The 23697-nt window shown below is 42.4% G+C and overlaps 1 protein-coding gene across 10 annotated transcripts in view; it reads right to left on the bottom strand.

Moving 5' to 3' along the window:
* Positions 1-23697, bottom strand: part of NEO1 (neogenin 1) — a 559154-nt gene that overhangs the window by 273780 nt on the left and 261677 nt on the right. For all 10 annotated transcript variants that reach the window (XM_030577723.1, XM_030577731.1, XM_030577724.1 and 7 more), the window contains exons 3-4: positions 18482-18757; positions 4887-5040 (exon numbers count right to left, since the gene is read on the bottom strand). In XM_030577723.1, coding sequence (XP_030433583.1) covers positions 4887-5040; positions 18482-18757 — 430 coding nt within the window. The remainder of the gene's footprint in view (positions 1-4886; positions 5041-18481; positions 18758-23697) is intronic.

The raw sequence follows: 23697 nt of genomic DNA, 5'->3' as shown, positions 1-23697 counted from the left end.
TGACAAACATTCCATCAAAGCAACTACATCCACTGCATCTGGCTCACATTATAAATATTATTTCCAGAAGGTGCAGTCCGCTGAATTTCTAAGATTATGCTTTCCTAGAATTATAGATTCTAATTGAACATATAGCTTGAGAGGACAATTTCTTTAATTCTATAAAGGGTGATTTGCCACAGTTAAAAAACAGAATGTAAAATGGTTATGTTATCTAATAAAGTAATGAGTCTAGTGGTAAGAAAAGGGTAGTGTTAAAGCTAACGCTACAGCACAATTAAAGAAAAACAGCTTTATTTTCTGTCTTGAATATTTCCTCTTGTCTTCAGCTCCACTTTACTGCTTTTCATTCCTGAAACTACCAAGTCTTTCACTGGAAATCAAACCAATCAGACACCCCCAGTATTCCATATACTTTACAGGGTTCACAGGAAGGAGACCCCCTCCCCAAATACTTCATGTCCACTTTTTGAGGACCAGATCCCACCCTTTGCTTTTTTTTAAAAACATGAACTCTAACTTCTTTTTTTAAAGAGGTCTCAATGTACATAAAAAAATCTGTCCAGACCTTAATAAGCAAGTTTATGTTTGGGAGCATGGTCATAAGGGGAGAAGTATTATAGTTAGTAAAAACAAGCTATTTCAGAATTTACCAATAGCTCTGAGTGACTCAGTAGCAGAGTAACAGATTTTTTTTAATTAGATTTTATTTAAACTCAATTTTTTGAATTTCAAATATATTTTCTTTAAAAATAAATCTATTTAAGATTAAATTTGAAGTTATGACACATTATATTAAGGCCTACACTTAGTAAAATCTATTAAAATAATTTAAATTAAATTAAACAATATTCAAGCAGTATATGTACGCTGCCAAAATTATAAGTAAAGTCAAGCCACTGAACTGGTGAAATCACTAGCTGAGCACTTGGAACCAGAGTTTGCTGAGATGCTACACGACCTTTTGACAGTCTGCAGACATAGAGAATATTTACTTCATTTTAGCTTATTCAGTTAGTTCAGTTCACTGACTGGCTCATTCAGTGTTGAGAAACCGACAAGGAGTTGAAAAAAGGAAAGCTTATTTTCCTTTACCAATCGATGAATAAAAATGAAGTATGAGGATGAGATCTACTACTTCTAAAATCTTGAAGGATGTGGTGACTAGAAACAATCAGCTGAATATATTAACTACAGATTATACTTTCTTTGTTTAATAAATAAGAGTTTTAAATATAAAACATTTTGATAAACTTATTTTGTTTTTATGTATCCAGCACACTTAAGGTATTTTTAATTGAATTAAAATTTCCATCCAAATGCAGGTTAACACAAATCAAATTAAAATTAATCATCAACTAATAAATAAGAAATGCATCATTGACCATTTTCTAACAAAATAAAAATAACTAAGAATCTGAATAAATGTATGTTAAGCTATATAATTGCTTCAGTAAGTTTAGAGATACAGCATACCCTCCTGGGTAGCAAAAAGAAGTACCAAATTTTAATAGTTACCAACTAATATGAATCTTTCTTCAGGAAAATAATTTAAAAGTATAATTGTAAACTAAGATTAAAATAGATGATTTAAGTCCAGATTTCTTGCTTGCTGATTAAAATCATCATTAAAAAAAATCAAATAATTAAATCACTTTAATTTAAATCAATTCACTCTGCTTTATACAAAGGACAAAAATCCTTTAAAAAATGTAGAATTTTGAATCAGAATTGCAATCTAACATAGAATCATAGATTAGGTTTGGAAGAGACCTCAGCATGCTTGATTATGTGCTGGAATGAAACAGGAAAGAAAATACTGGTTCCACAACTATTAGCGACTCTGGATAGAAATAAAGGCCAAGTCTTCCATGATCTGGGTCTCGCAGGTAGGGAGCAGAATGGGCTTCTGCCTTTTGGTAGAGCCAGCCGTGCCTATTTCAGTCAGTGAATGTCAGCATTGCCAAGTCCGCCTTCCCGCTGTGCTGTATCGGTGCAAGCAGCAATTGTTCCCTTGTCTCCCTTGCTGGCACCGGGATTGTTCCTGCCGCTCCTGTGGCTGGCTGTTTCAGGATGCTCTTGGCCCTTAGTACCAGCAGTTCAGATCTACACACTTCGCGAGCTCCTGACACACCCATACTGAGGTGTGGAATATCATTTATTTGGAAAGGTTTAGGGAAGGGATTTTTCCTGTTTCTTATGGGGGTATTTGTCCTTACCCTTCTCCCGTCACTTGCTAGTGTCCTTAGGCACGGTGTCTGCCAGACTACAGCCAGGGAGTGTTTTATGGGGCCAGATTACCTGGGGGAATACTGGGGCCTCATTGTCCACTTCATTAGGTGTGTTTGGAGCCAGAACTCACAGGATTGCTGATTCTCTACTGCATGGTGAGTGATGGACAGGGAACCCCTACACCCTGAAACACTATCTACACTAGTGAACTCCTAAATTCGTAAAATACAATGATCCAACAGTAAACTACTTCCAGGAAAAAAGCTAGACTCGAACAGGAACAGCTAGTAAAATTGCAGGGGTTCCATCTCAAATCATGAGCAGCAAAAAGGAACTGGAGAAGCAGACTATAAATGTCACCCCTTATGTCCTCGATTCAGAGCACAAGGAGGTAGCGGGCACAGACATGTGAAGCATATGTGCACTTACATTGGAAGACACTCATCACTCAAAGAAGAACTGTGTTCTATGAAAAACAAATCAAGAACTCATTTTCTGCAGAGTGAGGCAAACCAAATTTTCCTCGTTATTACCCCTCAAAATAAACATTGTTAACAAAACACACTTCTCTCAGGAAAAAGCCATAACGCAAATGGAATCAACTTTAGCCAGCAACAGCCAAATACCTCTCTCGTCCCCTACCTGACCAAAGAGACTTTGTAGTATAATATGTAAAAAAAAAAAAAAGGCTTTTAGGGCCCAACCCCTTATTTATTCCCTCTTTTTTGTAGAGTGAACATTTATTTTGAGCTTTAAAGGAAAAAGAAATATTCCTCTTACTATCTCTATCAGAGACTAGATGTCCACTGATGTAGTAACCATTAGCTCATGAAAGTGTATGGAGTCATCAGGAGCTATCAGGTCACTGGGAGTATGCCCACACTGCAATAAAACACCCGCAGCTCTCTCATGTCAGCTGACTTGGGCTTCAGGGCTATAAAACTGCAGTGTAGAAGTCTGGACTTAGGCTGGTGCCTGGGTTATGGGACCAATGCCACCCCTATGTCCTCCATGGGATCCCAGAGCCCAGGCTCCAGTCCAAGCCCAAGCCCAAGCCCAAACCCAGAGGTCTACAGTGCAATTTTATTGTCCCACAGCTTGAGTTCTGTGAGCCCAAGACAGCTGACATGGGCCAGCCACAGATGTTTTATTGCAATGCAGATATACCCTGGAATGCTGGCCTGAAAAGACCCACACACCCACTTACATTCTAGATAACTGGCCTTTAAATCTAGAAAAAGATGTGCAATACTCAATGAATCAAGGTTGTATAATGAAGGAGACTTGTCTGTAGGATCTCAGCCTCATTTGTTGCAGAGGTTGTAAAATATATAGCAATTCAGGCAGGAAATTACAGGAAGAGAAAGGATGATCTCACAGGTAAGGCAGTTGAATTCTGCCACGGAGAATTGGATTCTATCCTTGCCTCTGTCACAAAGTCCTGTGTGATGCCAGGCAAATTGCTTAAACCAAACTTTAATGCGTGATCGCTAATAGCATGCTCCAAAGGGGGGAGGGATAGCTCAGTGGTTTGAGCATTGACTACTAAACACAGGGTTGTTAAGTTCAATCCATGAGGGAGCCACTTAGGGATGCGGGGCAAAATCAATACTTGGTCCTGTTAGTGAAGGCAGGGGGCTGGGCTCAATGACCTTTCAGGGTCCCTTCCAGTTTTATGAGATAGGTATATCTCCATATATTATGTTTCTGAGTGCTCAAACTGAGGCCTTGGGATCTGAACAGATGAAGGGCTGAACACTTACAGCGGCAACTGAAGTCAGTGGGAGATGGGTTTTGAATATATAAAATGCTATATAATGCTATGTACACTGAAAAATCTAGTCTGAAGCATCTCAAATTGGACATCGAAATTAAAATACTTTCAACCTTGATTTGTGTGCCTCAGTTTCTCATCTGTAAAATAGGCATACTACCACCTAATCTCACAAATGTATTGTGAAAATAAATTAATATTTGTGAACTACTCAGATACTCTAGAGATAAGCACCACAAAAAAAGCCCATTAGGAAATTAATAAACGCCTTCAAAGCAGGATTTGAATAGTATGGAGTAAATAAGGTATAGGACCATACAGTGAACAATGAGGACAAAAAAAATACTCTACAGCTGTTCATTGAGTACTATCCTTTCTGTGCACTGAATAAGGCAAGGATACTGTGGAAAACCTAGCATTTGATCATATAATTAAATAATATCATAATGCATATGCAGAAGGGAGCTCAGTTAGGTTACAAAGGTAACCTTAATTCTGGAATTTCCCTATTTTCGAATGTTTGACTTTGCCACTTAACATTCTTTTAACAGTTTTGTTGTGTGCAATTTCCTGTTTTTAAATATCAAACAAATAAATAAATGTGATCATGTGCCATCATACTGACACTCCTGTGGTTTAGATCCACTGAACAGACCCTGTTGTTTTACCAGTGTTCTGGATTGACTGAGTTGGCTTATCACAACCCTCAACCTGAAGACCTCCACATTAGAGCAGTAGAACCTACTGTGTCACTTTAAAATTAAGCAGAAGCTGAGTGAACTTAAGTCTAAAACCATAAGTCTCACTTGGCCTAATAATTCCTATATTACTATGTTTAGGTAATGGGAAAGTCAATTTCCATTTACCAGCCATTACTTACCCTTCTATGGTAAGTTCTTCTTCGTTTTTCATCCACCTGACAACTGGAGTTGGAAATCCTGCAGTGACACATGGGAAAACTGCACTTTGCCCAGTAACTTTGGTAAGTGAAGAAGGTTGCCTCAGAAACACCAGGTTTAACGGAACCTCTGGATCTGCAAATATTTTGTAAATAAAATGACAATGAAGTTATCAAACACTGAATAAAGACAAAGAGATTATCAAATTAACACCAGCATATTGTGCCCCTTCAGTAGTAAACACAGTGCTCAAAACAATGAAGCAGCTAGTTGCTTCTCTACCTCTTGCTGGTGAAGCTACGATAAACACAAAACTATAAAGCCAAGAAGGCATTTCTACAGGACACTAATTTGTCTTACCTATAAATGGAGTTTCTGGAAAGAGCTAATCTAGGATTAACTGGCTGCATCTGACTTCCTGCTCCAGACATGCAAATTGACTGTTCTGGGGTTGGAGTTATGGTTTCTCAAGAGCAGCCTGCACCAAATTCCCCAGGAAACAACCTGAGCAACTAGCTATACCTACAAAACTTGGAAATGGCCACTCAGCAAGAGGAGGTTATTTACCTGTAACTGGAGGTTCTTCGAGATGTGTGGTGCCTATCTGTATTACACAGCATCAAGAATCTGGAGCTGGAGATTTTGATTTTGAAAGTAGTAATGTCTGCTGGTTTGCGCATGTACCCTTCGTTCACCTCATGGTTTCATCCAAGATGCTAAAGGCAGGGCAGACCATCCGCACCTCTAGTTCTTTCTTAACTGTAAACCCAACAGATCCACAGTAGAGAGAGTGAGAAATGGAATACAGATAGGGACAACACATCTTGAAGAACCTCTAGTTACATGTAAGTAACCTCCTCTTCTTCAAGCGATGGTCCCTATTGTATTCTATTGAGGGTGATTAATGAGCAGTACCTAAATCAGAGGAGGGTACAAGGATAAAGATGGAACAGTTGAGCAGAGGACAGCTGTGCCAAAGGAGGCATCTGCCACCAATTCCTGCACCAAGATATAATGCCACATGGCTGCTCAACATATGTCCCAGAGTGGTACGTCATGGAATGAGGCTGTGGTCGAAGCCTCGGCTCTTGTGGAATGTGCTCACACCCCAGAAACTGGAGGCTGTTCCAATAACTGACAGCAGAGTGTGATGCACCCCAAAATCCATGTGAAGATTCTCTGTGTGGACATTGTCTGACCTTTAACTCTTCCAGCTATTGCAACAAAGAGTCAAGGAGATTTCCTGATCGGTCTTGTCCTCTGCAGGTAGAAGGCAAAGACCCGATGGACATCAAGAGAGTGGAGTCGTCATTCCTCTTCCAAGGCATGATGCTTTGGAAAGAAAGCAGGTCACTGAATAGGCTGATTGAGATAAAACTGGGAAACGACTTTGGAAGCAACTTCGGATGCAGGCGCAGGGAGACTATCTTTATGTAAAGTGGTGAAAGAAAGGTCTGCAATCATGGCCTCAAAGTTCACCTACTCTTCTCAAAGAAGTGATAGCCAACAAGGAAAGTGACATTCATGGAAAGGAGTGACACAGAGCATGAAGATAGTGGTTCAAATGGTGGTTATGTTAGTGCTGAGAGAACTATTTTGAGGTCCCACTGGAGAGAAATGGATTGTACGGGTTGGAAGGTTCTGATGACACTTTTCCAAAACCTAGCAATCAGCAGATGTGTAAAGATAGAATGTCATTCTGGTGGAAGGGGGGAGGGGGAGGTGTAAACTGCCACTGGGTTTACCTTGAGAGAGTTGGAGGAGAGACCCAGTGCCTTCAAGGACAGAAGGGAGTCTAAAAGCAGGGAAATCTCCACTGCTTCTGGGAATGCTCCTTCCGCTGGGTGAAGCAGTTCCACTTGACCTGGTAGGAACACCTAGTGGGCTCTTTTCCACTGCTTTCTGATGGACACAGCCATTCTAGAGAAGATGCCATCCAAATACCACACTCTGAGGTGAAGTGTCTGTGAATCGGGATGTCTGATCCTGATGTTGTGCTGTGTCAATAGCTTGAAGAAAGCAGGGATGGGAATTGGGGGATGGACAGACATGTAGAGGAGGTTGGGAAACTAAAAATCTCTCAGGATGACTGTTACTCTGTCCCGTCTGATCCTCTGGGATACTTGTGGCAGCATGGAAGAGGCAGGAGGGTGTATTTGATTTTCTTGCTACCAGCTAGTAGGGATATTCTTGCTACTAGCTTCCCCTCCATTATTGCTTGGAAGTGGGCCTGGTCTTGTGGCAGTTTTTCAGCAAAGTCCTCCAGTTTGCTGTAATGAAGGAAACTGTATTTGCCAGGTAATGCCTGATAATTTGAGATCCTGAATGGAAGGCTGACTGAGGGGAGAAGATCTCAGGGCCCAAAAGGTTTAGCTGCTTGCCTTCCCTGTTGGATGGGCTGGAGCATGGATGCTGATGTCCAGCCCATTCCATCGCTCCCTGGACCACAAGTGAATTGCGGGTGGGGTGGGGGAGGGCATGAGAAAAATTCATGCCTCTTGGCTCTCACATAGTAGCATTTATCTGCCCTATTGGTGGTAGGCATACATGTGGCTGGCATATACCAAACCATTCTAGGCTGGCTCGGGGATGGCATCGATTGGCAGTGCAACTCTACACATCACTGATGAGTGAAGTGTGTCCAGCAGCTTCTCAGGAGTGTCTTGGATCTCCTCCAGAGGAATGTGCAGCTCTCCTGTCACTCTGCGCAGAAGATCCTGGAATTGGCAGTAGTCATCAGGGGATACCAAAGCCACTGCTGCTTCAGATGGGGACGATGGGAATCTCTCCTGTTCCAGCAGTACCAGTGGAACCGGACTGAGTGGCTTTACTTCCATCATCAGTTCTGAGCATCTACTCAAAGATACCCAAGACAGCGAAATAGGTGATGTTCCTCTGATGGAATAGACAGGTTCCAAGGATAGGTATTTGGACCAGGATCCCCAGTAGGGTCAGTATGACAGATCCAGAGGGTGTTGTGGTGGGCGGCCGGAGTGGAGGTTACTGCCAGGATGCAGAAGGCCTCCACTGTACTCATAGTGGCAGGAACGGATGGACAGCCCCCATCCTTCATCCAATTCCTCTGAAGAAAAAAATTCGAAGACTAGTTCCATCAGCGGTACTGGTGGAGCCAGTGGAAATGTGTACACCACCAGAGCAGGGAGTGATGAGTGATTCAGCTGCGGCATGCCCTGCACAGGAGATAAAGTCTCCCTAGAAGTAGAGGGTTCCAGATGGTGCAGAGGCCTCAGCTTTCCCAAAGCAAACACTTCCTGGGGCTCTGGGGCTTTTCCCAACCTCCCTGGAGTCAAGGGATCTCTCTCCGTCCCTATCCAGTACGGGAATAATGGTCCTCCATGGAGTGGATGGTTCTTGAGCTCAGAGAAATGCCAGTGTTGATGGTGTGTGCAGGTCGGTACCCAGTACTGACAGATCCGTTGGTTTCAGCAGTCTCTTTTTGTGCTTGTGTGCTTTAGAGTGTGCTACCTTCCCATGACTGGAACTCACGGAAGGAGCCTCTCCTTTCTTAGGGATGGAGGAAGACTTACTGCTATGCTTATGTGCATGCTTCCTTGCCTCCAAAAGTAGGCTCCAGCACAGGGTCCATAGCAGTTGTACTGCTGGTGCCGGACTCAGACTCTGTAGCTGGAGGTGCACTCCTGGCTGCCTCAGGCCAATGTATGGATGGAGTTTAATGGCAACTTCCAAGATGTGCTTCTGGAGGCAGAGAGCCTGGCCTTCTCGGGTACGGTTGGAGAAAGACTGGCAGATACTGCACCTGGATGAAATATGGGCTTCTCCCAAGCAGTAGAGGCAATGCTGATGTTTGTCGCTGGCAGGAGGCGCAAATTTTAAAGCCTGTGATCTTCAGCATAGTCCAGTATCCACGTACTGAAACAAGTAAACTACCAAAACTACTACATAAACAGTAAAACAGTTTGCTTTAGAATATGTACAACTCTTTATCTTTTAAAAAGTGCGTCACACATGAGAGGACACTAATAGTGATAACCTGGACCATGTGTCGGCAAGAAGGAACTGGATACATGGTTGGTCCACCTGCCCTTTATCACCTCAGGTGAAACAATGAGGTGAGCCAAGGGCGCATATGTGGACCAATGGACACAACTACTTTCAAAATCTCCGGCTCCAGATGCATGGTGCATATACATAAACTCTCAGTGGAATACAATAGGGATCATCACTTGAAGAAGAACTAAACACTATATGAGTAGCTGATTGGTCCAAACTTCATAAACTACAGGACCCTTTGGTGAGGACTCCAGTAACAAAAAAGAAATTACTCTTTCTGCTCAAGGTCCTCGAGGCTAGGACTAACAGGCTCTGTGAAACAATTTTAAAACTACAAGGTGGGTTCATGATGACTCACTTGAATTAATTCATCTTTCCCCAGTCCACTAAACCTGGGACACAGTCTTTACTGGCAGCATTTCAAGATTCAGTGGCAATTATTTTGCAGTAGTTTGGAAAGATGTGTACAGAACGTTTTCAGATGGCTAGCTGTCAAACATTTAGGATTGACAGAGTTTGATTTTTATTTTTGCGATTTAGATTATTAATATCTTTTTATATTTAAGAATATTTATTTTTATCTATTCTTATTTTTAATATTTTTTCTATTTGTAACTGTTTTTATTTTTACAGTTGCAGGAAATTAAAGTGGGTTGGCGATAGGGGTAGCACCGTGCTGACAAAGGAAGCTGGAGGGCCCAAGGCACAAGGTGTGGGGGAAGATGAGGTCCTGACCTAGCACACCAAAGACCCCAGGCCAGGATTGGTAGCAGGAGAACAGGTCCCCGGCCACAGGCTGCTGCTGAACAGCACCTGCCCAAGGATGACTCTAACACTTGTGGTTGATGAATGAGTGAGCAGGGTTGTGACAAAGTTGCTGCAGAGGCTCCCTGAAGAGCCAACAGAGCCAGTGACAACCAGTCCTTGCAGATGCAAGGTGAGTGGAAGGCTGTGGTGCTGGCTAGACAGAGAAAAGCAGAGACCTCCATCCAGAACTGCAAGAAGCATTACATGTCCCCTGCCATGGGGGAGGCCACCCACCGCTGAATGTCTCCTGTTCGAGACAGAGACATTCAGCAGAAGGGTGGCCTCCTCTGTGGCAGAGGATTCACAGTCCTCTTTGCGGGTCTGGCTAGGGATGTCTGCTCTGTTTCGCTAGGACTGCAGCCTCCACGCCTTGTGTCTGCAGGAATTGGATGTCACCGGCCCTGTGGCAGTGCAGGAAGCCTTCTGGATGAAATATTAGTAGGTTCATGATATTAGGGCTGCAGACGGCTCCCTGCACTGCCGCAGGGCTAGTAAAACCTGATACCCACGTGTGCAAGCAGGGGAGGATACACTCCTGCCGATTGTTACTGACAGACACATTTTTTTCATCGATTTCAGTCTGTCATCTGAAATAGACATTGACCTACATCTATCCATTAAAATTGAATCCTGCCAAGCCTACTAACCAAGCTGCCCAAGCCTATATACCAAATCCTCTTCTGCCTGGGAAAATGAAATCCCTGTGGCAGCGTCAACCCTGAGCCCAGAGAAAGAAGTCAAACTGACTGATGTGTATGCTTCAGTAATACAAGCCTTATGCTACACAAAAGGAGACAGCTTTTTCCTTTCTCAGGTCACTTGTCAAAACTAAGAGCATCCAAGTGCCTAAGGCTACTTATTTAATTAGATAAATGTGGTAAGGACATTAAAACACTGAACTGTGCATTTGGATATTTAGAATTAGGGGAAAGGTTGTGAGGTGAAAGTCCTTGTCCATATAGCACTCTGACTTTACTTTGAGTCTGAAAATGAGACAGTTTCTCAGGATCAGCCTATCTAGAAAGAAAGTTAGAACAAGGAAACTGCCAACCCGTGGCAGCAGTCTCAGAGGCCGGGTCACCTAAGTCAGGCTTGCAGGGCTCATGCCGAGGGGCTAAAAATAGTAGTGCAGAGGCTCAGTCTGAGTGCCCAGGCTCAGAGGCTCCTCCACCTCTCCAGGTTTCAGAGCCCGTGCTCCAGCCAAAGCCTAAATATCTTCACTGTTATTTTTAGTTCCACAACATGAGCCCTGTGAGCTCGAGTCAGTTGATCCAGGCTCTGAGACTCACTGTTGCAGGTCTTTTTTCACAGTGTAGACAGATCTTCAGTGACCCACAATGCAACCCTAGAAAAAAGATGCTGCTATTACCCAGAGCTGAAGCTTACCCACTGAGGGTGCCCTTTTGACCCTATCCTGGAAGAATTCCAGTATCATTAGGATGGAACAGAACTTTGGTTTGTCTACCTTGTCCCTACCACAGTACGTAATTTTAACACAGAACCTTAATATCCACTGGAAGTAACTGATTTCCTAGAAACTAACACCATTTCTACCACTTCAGTTACCAGTCTTCTCCTGCCAATACCAGCCTTTCAAGCACCAGGAAATCAGGCACAGCCTTTTGAGAGTATTTATGTTACACTCACATAAAACCTGTGTGCGCATTTATGTCTCATCCACTACAAAAAAGGAAGCTAGTTGACAGACAATCTCTAAAATTGGACAAACCCTCAAATCTATTCAAAATGCTACTGCAAAGATCATATTCCTGGGCTCATCACTCTAATCGCACCAAGAACCATCACTCTAATTCCTCCTTTCACACACACTGCATCAAATAAAAACTACTTGTCTTCACAATTAAAGACATTCAAAGTTTCACCTACCTATCATCTCTTTTATACTTCTGAGCTATCAACTCCTATCTCTACTCTGCGAACATTGCCAAGGTTTATCACCCATCACTCCAATTTTCCCTCAAACATCTTTGCATTTTTCTTATGTCATCCATTATGAGAGGAATTCCCTGTAAAAATCTGCATAGCCACTATGTTGTCTTCTCTCCAATCCCTCCTCAAAATTCACCTTTGTCATGACACCAAAAGACACACTCAACAATGTCTAGGCAGCTACTGTACTAAGACCATTGCTCATCACATTTATCATTTCATCTGGTGAGCCCTGCGCACTATGTTTTATTTGTAATCATATTCTTAGTGTTGTATGTTTGTGTATATAATAGTGTATTTGGGGCAGGGGCTATCTTTTCATATAGTGCGCATACAACATGTACAGTAGGGCTCCAAATCCTGCCTGCAGCCAATAGGCACTCCTGCAGTATACCAACAATAATTATAAAACCAACTAGGTGGGAACTTTGAAAAGGCCTGCATCAAGGCTTTTCAAGTTCTAGGTGCTGATGCTGGTGAGAGGTCTGAATGATTATGTAGAGCAGGGGTGGAGAACCTCCGGCCCATGGGCCAGAGCTGGCTGTCTGCTTAATTTCATCCGGCGCATGGCAAGTCTAAGCTGCGGGCCTGAAGCCCTGAGCCTCAGCACCCCATCCTGCGGGGCTAGAGCTGCGAGCACTGGCTTGTCCTGCTGTGGGGGGAAGCTGGGGTGTCAAGCCGGTAGGCTGCCCCTGTGGCCCCTAGGCACAAGGGCGATCAGGGAAGCTCTGAGTACGCCTGTGCCCACCCCTGCCTGCAGGCGCTGCCACCACACCTCTCACTGGCCAGGAACCGCGGGTGCGGGCAGCGCACACCACACAGAGCCGCTTGGCCACATCATGGCCACTTCCAGGAGCAGCTGGGAGCCACCTGAGGTAAGTGGTGCCTGGCCGGAGCCCGCACCACTCACACCCGCTGCACCCCAACCTCCGGCCCGAATCCTGAGTCCTCTCCCACACCCCAATGTCCTCCCACAGCCCAGACTCCCACCTCAACCCCCTGCCCAGCCCTGAGCCCGCTCCCACACTCAAAACCCCTTGGCCCTAGCCTGGAGGCCCGTCATGCACTCTGAACCCCTCATTTATGGCCCCACCCCAGAGCCTGGGGGAAACCCTGAGCCTCCCCGCCCTGCCCGCCCCATGGGGCTGTGTGTGGCCCACGACTGATTTTTTCCTGTGGGTCTGTGGCCCTCAATAGAAAAAAGTTCCCCACTCCAATGTAGGAGACTAGGAAAAACTGGTGCCACAATTCAGACACTTTCTCCTTGCATTCCTATATTAGAAAATAATTGCAGAACTCAGAATCAATGTCCTGCTATATAAAAAATGGAAGGAAGACTTAGGACTTTTGGGCAGACTCCTCCTGAGAGAGAGAGTTTTGCCTATGTGGATGGAGGAGCAAGGAGAAGTTTCTTTGTTCCAAACTTGAAAAACCTAAAGCAGAAAGTTTTCAACCAGACTTCTCTCTTCTAAAAATTTGTCAACCCCCATGGCGCGCACACAAAATTAATAAAAATAACTACAGCTGAGAATAAAGCATATATATTGAATTATATAATTTACTCTCATTTGATGTTTTTTGCCAGTTACGAAATGCATTGCTACAAAAACATGAGTTTGAACTTTTGGACCTGAAACTGGCAGCTTGAAATACTGATATAAATTAGATTTTGCACTAGTTGTCAATATGTTTTAGCTTTTCCACTCACTATAAGGAGGACATGTCTAGCTAGTCATGAAATATAGGAGTTTCTACACGCACAGTTTATACCAAAATGTATTTATGCAGACACTACATGTTTAGTTTGGTTTGTTTTATTGTTAGCTGTTTTATAAACCAGAGAAAAGCTATGGAGGGTTTACCATGGATGGACAGGGGGTCAGTGGTACTGATCATAAGTAATATATCCGAGGTATGTAAAAGGTTTGTAAAGGAGTTTTAATTCAAGGAAAAAGTATTTTCTTACTCTTTTCTCCTTTCCTAGAGCATACAACTGCAGAGATGTGTTTTCTGTGTGTAAAGTAATGCTGAAATGCATTTGCTGCTAATGTCTAGTCATTTATACGAAATTAAAGTTATGTAGAAACCTGCTTCTGCTATTAACATGACACAAAACTGAAATGAACTGCGTAAAATGTTAAAATAAAAAACGTTGTGATGAAATCTGTGCTGGCTGATTAGAAACTAACATTGTCCTTTAAACTATATTGACTCAAAATTATGAGACTGATGGCTAGTTCTTGCTCAGAACAGTATGATGGACAACCGATATCTCTTTCAATAAGAACGTAAGAACGGCCATACTGGGTCAGACCTAAGGTCCATCTAGCCCAGTATCCTGTCTTCCAACAATGGCCAATGCCAGGTGCCCCAGAGGGAATGAACAGAACAGGTAATCATCAAGTGATCAATCCCACAGTCCATTCCCAGCTTCTAGAAAACAAAAGGTAATGACATCATCCCTGTCCAGCCTGGGCTAATTGTCATTGATGGACCTAGGAGTTACTCTCAATAAAAGTTACTCTCTTCAAATTAAATGAAGTAATTATTTCTGACTAAACACTAGTATCTCCTGTTCAGAGTTTTACAAAAATATTTTAGTCACTTACTAAGCTGACTGATTAATCAGTCAAACTCACAATTTGTATTGTTTTGTATGCCACTAATTTAAGAAGGAAAAACAACAAATCAAAATTTCAGTAAGTAAACATATACTAATGGAGCCAAAGTAAAGAATGTTTAAACCTAAAAAAATTAACTTGAATTTGAGGCCCAGACTCAGAAAAGCATCTAAGCACTGCTTAAACACATTCCTATTCAGAAAGGAACCTCAATAAAGGGTGTTCTTCAACTCCAATGACTAAGGCCATGTCTACATCTAAAATTTTGCAGCGCTGGTTGTTACAGCTGTATTAGTACAGCTGTATAGGGCCAGCGCTGCAGAGTGGCCACACTTACAGCAACCAGCGCTGTAAGTGGTGTTAGATGTGGCCACACTGCAGCGCTGTTGGGCGGCTTCAAAGGGGGTTCCGGGACGAGAGAGCAAACCGGGAAAGGAAACCAGCTTCGCCGCGATTTGCTCTCTCGGTCCCGGAGCCAGCCAGCAAACCGCAGGGAAGGAGACCTGCTTGCTCGGGGTTCCGGGACCGAGAGAGCAAACCGGGAAAGGAGACCAGCTTCGCCGCGGTTTGCTCTCGCGTTCCCGGAGCCAGCCAGCAAACCGCAGGGAAGGAGACCTGCTTGCTCGGGGTTCCGGGACCGAGAGAGCAAACCGGGAACGCCGCGGTTTGCTCTCTCGGTCCCGGAGCCACCCAGCAAACCGCAGGGAAGGAGACCTGCTTGCTCGGGGTTCCGGGACCGAGAGAGCAAACCGGGAACGCCGCGGTTTGCTCTCTCGGTCCCGGAGCCACCCAGCAAACCACAGGGAAGGAGACCTGCTTGCTCGGGGTTCCGGGACCGAGAGAGCAAACCGGGAACGCCGCGGTTTGCTCTCGCGTTTCCGGAGCCACCCAGCAAACCGCAGGGAAGGAGACCTGCTTGCTCGGGGTTCCGGGACCGAGAGAGCAAACCGCGGCGAAGCTGGTTTCCTTTCCCGGTTTGCTCTCTCGGTCCCGGAACCCCGAGCAAGCAGGTCTCCTTCCCTGCGGTTTGCTGGGTGGCTCCGGGACCGAGAGAGCAAACCGCGGCGTTCCCGGTTTGCTCTCTCGGTCCCGGAACCCCGAGCAAGCAGGTCTCCTTCCCAGCGGTTTGCTGGCTGGCTCCGGGACCGCGAGAGCAAACCGCGGCGAAGCTGGTCTCCTTTCCCGGTTTGCTCTCTCGGTCCCGGAACCCCGAGCAAGCAGGTCTCCTTCCCTGCGGTTTGCTGGGTGGCTCCGGGACCGAGAGAGCAAACCGGGAAAGGAAACCAGCTTGATTACCAGAGGCTTCCTCCTTCCACGGAGGTCAAGAAAAGCGCTGGTAACTGTCTACATTGGATTACCAGCGCTGGATCACCAGCGCTGGATCCTCTACACCCGAGACAAAACGGGAGTACGGCCAGCGCTGCAAACAGGGAGTTGCAGCGCTGGTGGTGCCCTGCAGATGTGTACACCTTCAAAGTTGCAGCGCTGTAACTCCCTCACCAGCGCTGCAACTTTCTGATGTAGACAAGCCCTAAGTCTAACTGTCACTATGCCTATCTCAGCAACACTGATTGGGGTCTTTGGGTGCTACCATAAAATAAATATTTTCTAAAATACCACTATTAATAGTAACAGTATTAATATTTTGGGATAAAAAGGATTGTCTGTACTAACAAATTCAGTGCTCACTCTTCTGCACTAAAACCACTGTCTCAGTGCTAGCATGGGTCTAGGTGCTATTGTAAACAGGACTAATGAATTTTCAGCACTGTCACAAAACCTTGCTCTGAGCAGCAGTGATGACTTGGTGTCGAAAAGACATCAAATTTCCAAGTGTAGACACAGCCTGTGAGCCTATCATATTGGTGCAAGATTCTAAAATGTTAATTAAATTAACTTTTGGGAGGGGGCATTTCTAAAGGGTAGTGTGGATGCTTTAAGCCAAACTGTGAAAAAAAATTTGGTTAACATAATTATTGAGTTTTCATAAATTGTTGAACTTGTGGGTTATGGTTTTACTTGTGGATGCAGTTTAAATTATTTAATATTCGCACATAGGTCTTGTCAACACTAGAATTAAATTGTTGGAAAGTCAACTAGTACAAAACAAATTTATGGACAAATAATTCAGTGCATCCACACTAACCATGCTTAATTGGTTTAAGTTTTGGCCCACTTTAGCACTGAAAAATATAAATGACAATGTTCTCTTAATATTTATCCCACAATTCCTGATTCAGTGAATGCAATACATTCTAGGTGTTTTACAAATATTCTCGGAGCTTTAACCACTTAAATTTTTCTAGTGTAGACCAGGTGATAGACATTGAAGGATGCGGGAGGGATAACTCAGTGGTTTGAGCATTGGCTTGCTAAACCCAGGGTTGTGAGTTCAATCCTTGAGGTGGCCATTTAGGGATCTGGGGCAAAATCAGTACTTGGTCCTGCTAGTGAAGGCAGGGGGCTGGACTCGAAGACTTTTCAATTAAAAAAAAAAAGAAATTAAAAAGATTTACAATGTGGGGTAGAATAGACTAAAGAACATTAGAGATAGGTTTTTCTTTCAAGTGAATCTCAAACTGAGCATCAATTACCTATCCAGCCAAGATATAGGAACACAGAACATTCTATGGGACAATTTGATTTCCATTCAAAAAGACAGACACTAAATTCAGGAGAAGATTGAAATTCCTTCTCTATAGACACGCTACTTCATTTTCAACATTTTCACATTTCCCAAAACAAGGGAAGAGAAGTCACTAAGTGTAGTCCCTAATGTGGGTATCTTGTGCAATAATATAATCTAGATCAGGAGGGCTACATATCATGATAAAAATTCCAAAAATTGCTTATAATCATCACAAACCTGGAAATCTCTAGCACTCATCTGGAAGGCCCTGTAAATACTCAGAAATATTTTAAAAGCAAGTTTAAAACAAGAACTCAATCATGGTTTGAAGACTATAAAAAAAGACTCAGGACAGAAAAAAAGTCTACCAGTCACTGCAACAAGGCAACCTGAAGATTTTTATAAGGCTACTGAAACTAAATCTGCTTAGAAACCTGATTTTCTGAGTACTTTCAGATTAATTAAACTGCCAGTGAAAACATAGAAATCTCATGAACTACAGCTGCTTTTGACACCTGTTAAAAACTAGGGTGTGGTTCTGACACTCTGGCCACAAAAGCAGCTGTAATTCATGGGGTTTACACGTTTTCCATGGCAGTTTAACTAGCCTGAAAGTGATCTAATTGGGGCAAGTATTCAAAAAGTGGAAGTAGAAACAGAACTCTAAATCATCAAAAAAAGTTAGAAGGAAAGAGTCAAAGCTTCTGCACAATCAGTGGGAAAGTCCATGTAAAACAAGCTCTCATACTGGTCAGAAGAGCTACGGATTGGACCTGGCACCCAAATCAATGTCTTATTTCTGACCCGTTTTTATCGCTATGTTCCTGTTAGATCACCTTGTCATACTGCTGTTGGCTGTCCTCTATTACACTAAATATATGAAACTGCAAGTAGCTGATGTCATAGTTACTCCTTAGTTTTTTTTATAGAAAGGTAATCTGTGAAAAGATAAACATGGTCAAGATTTTTCAGAAATGATTAGTGAGATTGGGTGCCTCCATTTTTGGGTGCTCAATTGGAGATATCTTAAACGGGCCTTATTTTCAGCAGCTGCATGCTCAGTATTTCCTAAAAATTAGGTCTCTCTAAAAATGCCTCAAATTGGGTACACTCCCCAAAAATAATCACAAATACTAGTCACTTTTGAAAATCTTGAGCATAGCTATTTCAAAACACCAGGCTCCATTCTGGCAAACCTGAAGATGCCTATCTATACATCTTGCCTCAAAAGAGTGACCAGCCCCTTTCTTTACAATTGCCTCCTCACAAACAAAACTCTCCAGTGTTGGGAATGTTTTATAGGAACTCTTTCCTAGCACACTTTTCTTGATTGCTTTAGGGCTGTCATTACCTCTGTCACATTTAAAGGCCCAGCTGCTATTTGGCAGCAGACTGCTGCTTGCCACATCTCCTTTTCTCCTATCTGGTAAGTGTTCCTATTTTGTTTTCCTTTCATCTTATCATTAAAGGAGATAACACACAAGCATGCAAATGGATAAATTGATGGGGAAAAATCTTTTAAAAAATAGATTAGTACCTGGAAGAATTTTAAGCTCTGCTTCATCACTGTATTTGGGCGACCCACCACTTTCAATGACGCAGCGATAGAGTCCTCCATCCCCATCTGTAACATTGCTAATGATTAGAGCTCCACTTGGTAATGTGAATACACGGTCATCCAAAAAGAGTGGCTGACGATCCTGCTCCCACCTCACAAACGGTACCAGATCAGCATTGACCTCGCAGTTCAGAATTACGCTGTTTCCTCTATAGACAGATGTTGATTCTGGCTGGCTAGTGAATCTTGGAAGTCCTGGAGAGGAAGGTGAAAAGAGAATGGAAAAATCAAAATTATGCCAAATTACTATAATTCTGAAGGTCAGACCAGCAATCTGCCTTTTAAGCCTGACAAAAGTTGCACTCCAACTTTCTAGAATCAACAGATATGGATGAAAATAAGAAAAAAATTGCTTATTTGAACAACAAGTGAATACAACACAGATTCTACATGGGACATCATATTAAGTATGTTTTAATAGGGGGAAAGAAACACTGAGGACCAAATTGTGAAAGCCTTTATGGGAGAAGGAGGAGACATGCAAAGAAAATTCACTCACTTCCCCCTGTGTGCTCCCTCTCTGTCCCCGTAGGAAGCAAACAGTAGCCTAGACAAAACGGTGAAGCCTAGACCAGTCCCCTCTTGGACATCAGGCTATACATGCTTTGGGCCAAATGATGACATCTACCCACTGTTCCAAGTAAGCTGTGGTGTGGAATCGTATCAGGAACTCAGAGAGAGACTGCACATGGCCCCACTTCCTCTCAGCATTGTTTTTTAAATGCCATGCACCCCAGGGTTGAGAATAAGGCCTGAAATTATCACAAGACATAATGCATGCCCTGGGGAAGGAGAGGAGGCTCCTGGAACGCTCTTCCCTTCCCAGAGCCTACATTCTGTGAGAGGGTCTATTAAATGCAATTATAGATTGATGACAGGTTTAAGTTCAGAATTTAAATTCAAAAGTCAGGAAAATCAGAAGTGCGTTCCCCCTAATGGCAACATTATCAGTGTTCACTACACAAATGACAAAGATACACGTTAACTTCACAGTCATTTAGTCATTCAATCTCACTGAAACACAGTAGGAATGTAGTGTGTAATTCTCTTAGGCCCCTTTGAAAACACTAAACTTAAAATACCGCTGTACTGGTGCACATGAGCAATATGACTAATATAGCTTTTGAATGTCTTCATATGCAAGTGTTTACATTTTCAGCCTTAACTTTGCATTTATGTATTTTTGTGCATTTAATTTCCTTGCCTTATAAAAAAGTTATCCCTGGATGCACAACTATGGAATAACAGCTGTATTTTGCACACTACTGGCTTTACACTACCATATATACTCGTTCATTAGCCCGTTCATTTATAAGCTGACCCCCCGAGATGGATAGGTAAAAACAGAAAAAACTGTATGACCCTTTCATAAGCCAACCCTATATTTCAGGGGTTGGCAAACTTTGGCTCCTGGCCCATCAGGGTAAGCCGCTAGCAGGTCTGGACGTTTTGTTTACCCTCAGCTCCCATTGGCTGGGAACGGCGAACCACAGCCACAGGGAACTGAGGGGCTCTGTGCCTGCAGATGCTCCAGGTAAACAAAACAACAATGTACTATATATTCAATTCAATGATTCCATAGAGTTCAAAATCATCAAATTTTGGTGTAGGCCCATTTATAAGCTGACCCCCACTCTTTGCTGCATCACTTTTCTACCAAAAATATTCAGCTTATGAACAAGTATATACAGTATATCACTTTCTAGATAAACAAATCTAGCTGAAACATTAAAATAAAAATAGATTGCTCTGCAGTCTTCAAAATTTGTTTAAAAGGCCTAACAAAATGCCTAGACAAAAGTTCATTTAGGAAAAGGATGAGATTATTTCCCTTTAACAAACTAAAATTGTTAAAGTTTAAAAACCCTAAATTCTCATAAATCAGGAAATTTATTTCAAGTTCCAACACCAATTTATCCTTTGTCTCTTCTCCAACCCCCTCCCAAATCTAAATTTTCCAGTACAGGCCACAAACCCCAAGGAAATTACATACCAGTTTGGAAACCCAGCCTACCCAACTGGATACTGACCAGAAACCCATGCTTCAAGTATGAAATCATCTTACTTTCTACCAATGTGACAGAGAAATAATCCTACCCTCTGTTCATCACACCACATGAGCTGGGGCTCACACCATATCTTCTAAAACAGGTAAGGCTTTGCTGAGATTACTAATATTGATCAGAAATCCAAATAGAAGTTAGTGATAAAATTGTACTCCATGTATCCTACTCATTCAGTTTAGACATCATGATAACCCATCCACCCTTACAAGGTAAGACTAAATTCTGTACATAGTATAACCTAGAAGAGTGAATGCTGGTTGTAGCATATGATTCAATACCACATTCTTGTAATTCATATATGCAACAGGTAGATTTGTTTCTTCCATGTGGCAACTCATGTGTGTTTCCCACTAGTAAGCAGAGAATAAATGGCTGCATAGGAGCAGAATTAAGGTTGGTGTCAGAATTTTACTTGATAAATTTCCTGACTTTCAAGCAACTGTTATTTTTTTTCAAATAAGATACAAAGTATTTTCAACTTTCCATTCACCCCTGCCAAGTTAAAAGTTTTCTACAACAATATTTTTTGCAAAATATTTTAATGAACTTACTAAAAGCAAAGACAATTGAGTCTTCCCAAAATAGATGAAGTACACTATCAGACATGAATTTCTATGAGTTCCAGAATGAGCTGAAAAATCTTAGTGGAAATAAAATCAAGAGAACACTAGTACATATCGAAAGGCAGAATAGTAATTTAATTTACTACACAGCTAGACAGATTTGCACCATAATTCACAAGTCACTGTAAGAGTCTTCTATAACAAGCCAGAAGTCAACTGATCAACAACAACAGTCAAATGATACACTCATGCTACTTCCTCACATATGCAGCAAGCAAAACATTTTGACCATAAAAGCTGTAGTCCCAGTGAAGCCAATTATCACTGGGTAGAAATATTTGCTAGCCAGAATAAAATGTATGCAAACATTCTTACTGCAGAGTTGTTAAAACACAGTATAATCGAAGTCAACATAAATATTAAGCCAGCCTTTTAAATTGGTGTTAAAGTCTAAAACAAAAATATATGCAAGGGTCTAAATTGTGAAGGTTTCAACTACAATAATGTTCAGCATAGTGTGCTGAATTTCTGTAATCCCGGCCAAAAACCTAAGTGAAATGTTCACATTTCAAGGTATTTACAACTTCAAGATATATTATTTTACGTGTTATCTTCATCTACCTTTCCATCACTCTGCCACCTTCCCTCTTTCTTAATTATGTATGAAAACGAACCATGGTCATTTGCTTAAAGGAAGCTGGAAAACAGCTGACTATGCTAGGTTTTGATAATATTGCTGCCAGTGCCCTTCACCTCCCTCATTCAACCATATGAACGATCACAATCGGACACTAAATTCACCTTAGTCACAAAATGATTGGCAGAAAAGTAGAGTTTGTCATGGGGTTCTCAGAAGCCAGACAGGATGATGAGTGGCACAGAAATTGAAACAGCTATAATAGCCATAGTTACGATACCATAACCATTTCCATTCTAACCCAGTCTCTTCAGAAGCTCATAACTGTCTGAAGCTTTCAACTTTCAGGCCAAAATTCTCCCTTTTTTGAGTTAACAACGGATTTTTTTCTTGAAGTTTGAGCAAAAATGGTTGAAGACACTGAGTAAAATGGGAATGATAAATATTTTTGCACAATATTTTATTACACAGCTCTATAGTCAAAATAACTGAGGGCTGAAGGATGAAATTTTAGCGTGGAAATGACCCTCTTTGAGAAATGCCTTCACTTTTTTACCAGTTATTACCACCCGAGGGACTGTTAAACAAGGAGATTTTTCCTTCGCAGGACAATCTGCAGCTAAAGGAAAAGGGTTGAAGAGATGTTGTAAAATGAAAGCCCTACTTAACAGTTTAAATTTCAAATGCTTTAACTGTTTTTCCTTATTCTGTATCATTAATAAAACGTTAAAATGGATTTGTAATGGATTTTTGCCATGGCACTAAGCAGGCGATGGTCTCTGTATACCAAACCAGTAACTTTGTTTAAGATAATTTAATGTTGGTCCCTTTCACGGTCATGTTAACATCTTTGACTCTTTGGGCCCATATAGTCTGTTTAAATTAATACAACTGACCCTGTCAGATATTACTTTAATATTTCACAATTTAGCAAGAAGTGAAGTATTTAGCTGATCTTTTCAACTGTGGATTGGCCAAAGAATTCTTAAGAGGACTGATCTTATCAAGGTCAATCTAAACAGTTTGCAATGATAGGAGCAACAGCCTTGATAAATGCACATATCACAGTCACACCCAGTAAAATGGCATATTAAAGTAGTTGTTTTCATATATTTCCGTAGCATCAAATAAAAGCTGCCTCAATTAAAAGAGAGGGAAACAAAGGGAGAACAGCTACCTGAAAGCAAAACTACACTGAAAAACACAGACATGTAAAGTGATGCTGTATTAAGGCCTTCTTGCCTCATTCTCTGCTCACTTCACAGTTTCATTCAAAATGCACAGGGTTTAGATAAGGGATTCTGAGTACTTTACTAGAGCTGCAGGAGCAGAGCCAGGGTTCCTACAGAGCCCTTCCCTCAACCTCGTAAGGATCTTATAAAGTCTGCAGGAGCCCTCTTGACTTTTCGCTATCCAGCTGCGTTAGCAACAGACATACCATGTGTGAAACAAATCCTTATTTAGCTACTCGCTATATGAGCTTGGCAAACTGCTGTGCATATTCATTATTCAGGTTTCTCAGCTCTGTCACACAAAACCATTTTTTTCCTGGAAAAAGTGAAGGCATTTCTCAAAGAAGGTCATTTCCATGCTAAAATTTCATCCTTCAACACTCAGTTATTTTGACTGTAGAGTTGTGTAATAAAATATTGGGCATAAGGGCAGGGCACTGGGCAGGGGGGCAGCGTGGAAGGGGTATGCTAGCAGTGCAGGGTTGGGAAGGCCATTGTGCATCTAGAACCTGTGGGTTTGTAAACAATGCCCTTGTGCTGGGCTGAGTGGGGCCACTCCTGCTGCAAAGCACATCATTGCCCCCAACCGGCTCCTCGCTCTGCAGACCGCCCCCCATCACATGCCCTATTTTCCCAA

The sequence above is a fragment of the Gopherus evgoodei genome, chromosome 10 (assembly GCF_007399415.2).
Source record: "Gopherus evgoodei ecotype Sinaloan lineage chromosome 10, rGopEvg1_v1.p, whole genome shotgun sequence".
Lineage (NCBI taxonomy): Eukaryota > Metazoa > Chordata > Testudines > Testudinidae > Gopherus > Gopherus evgoodei.
This window is presented reverse-complemented; position numbering and strand designations above follow the sequence as displayed.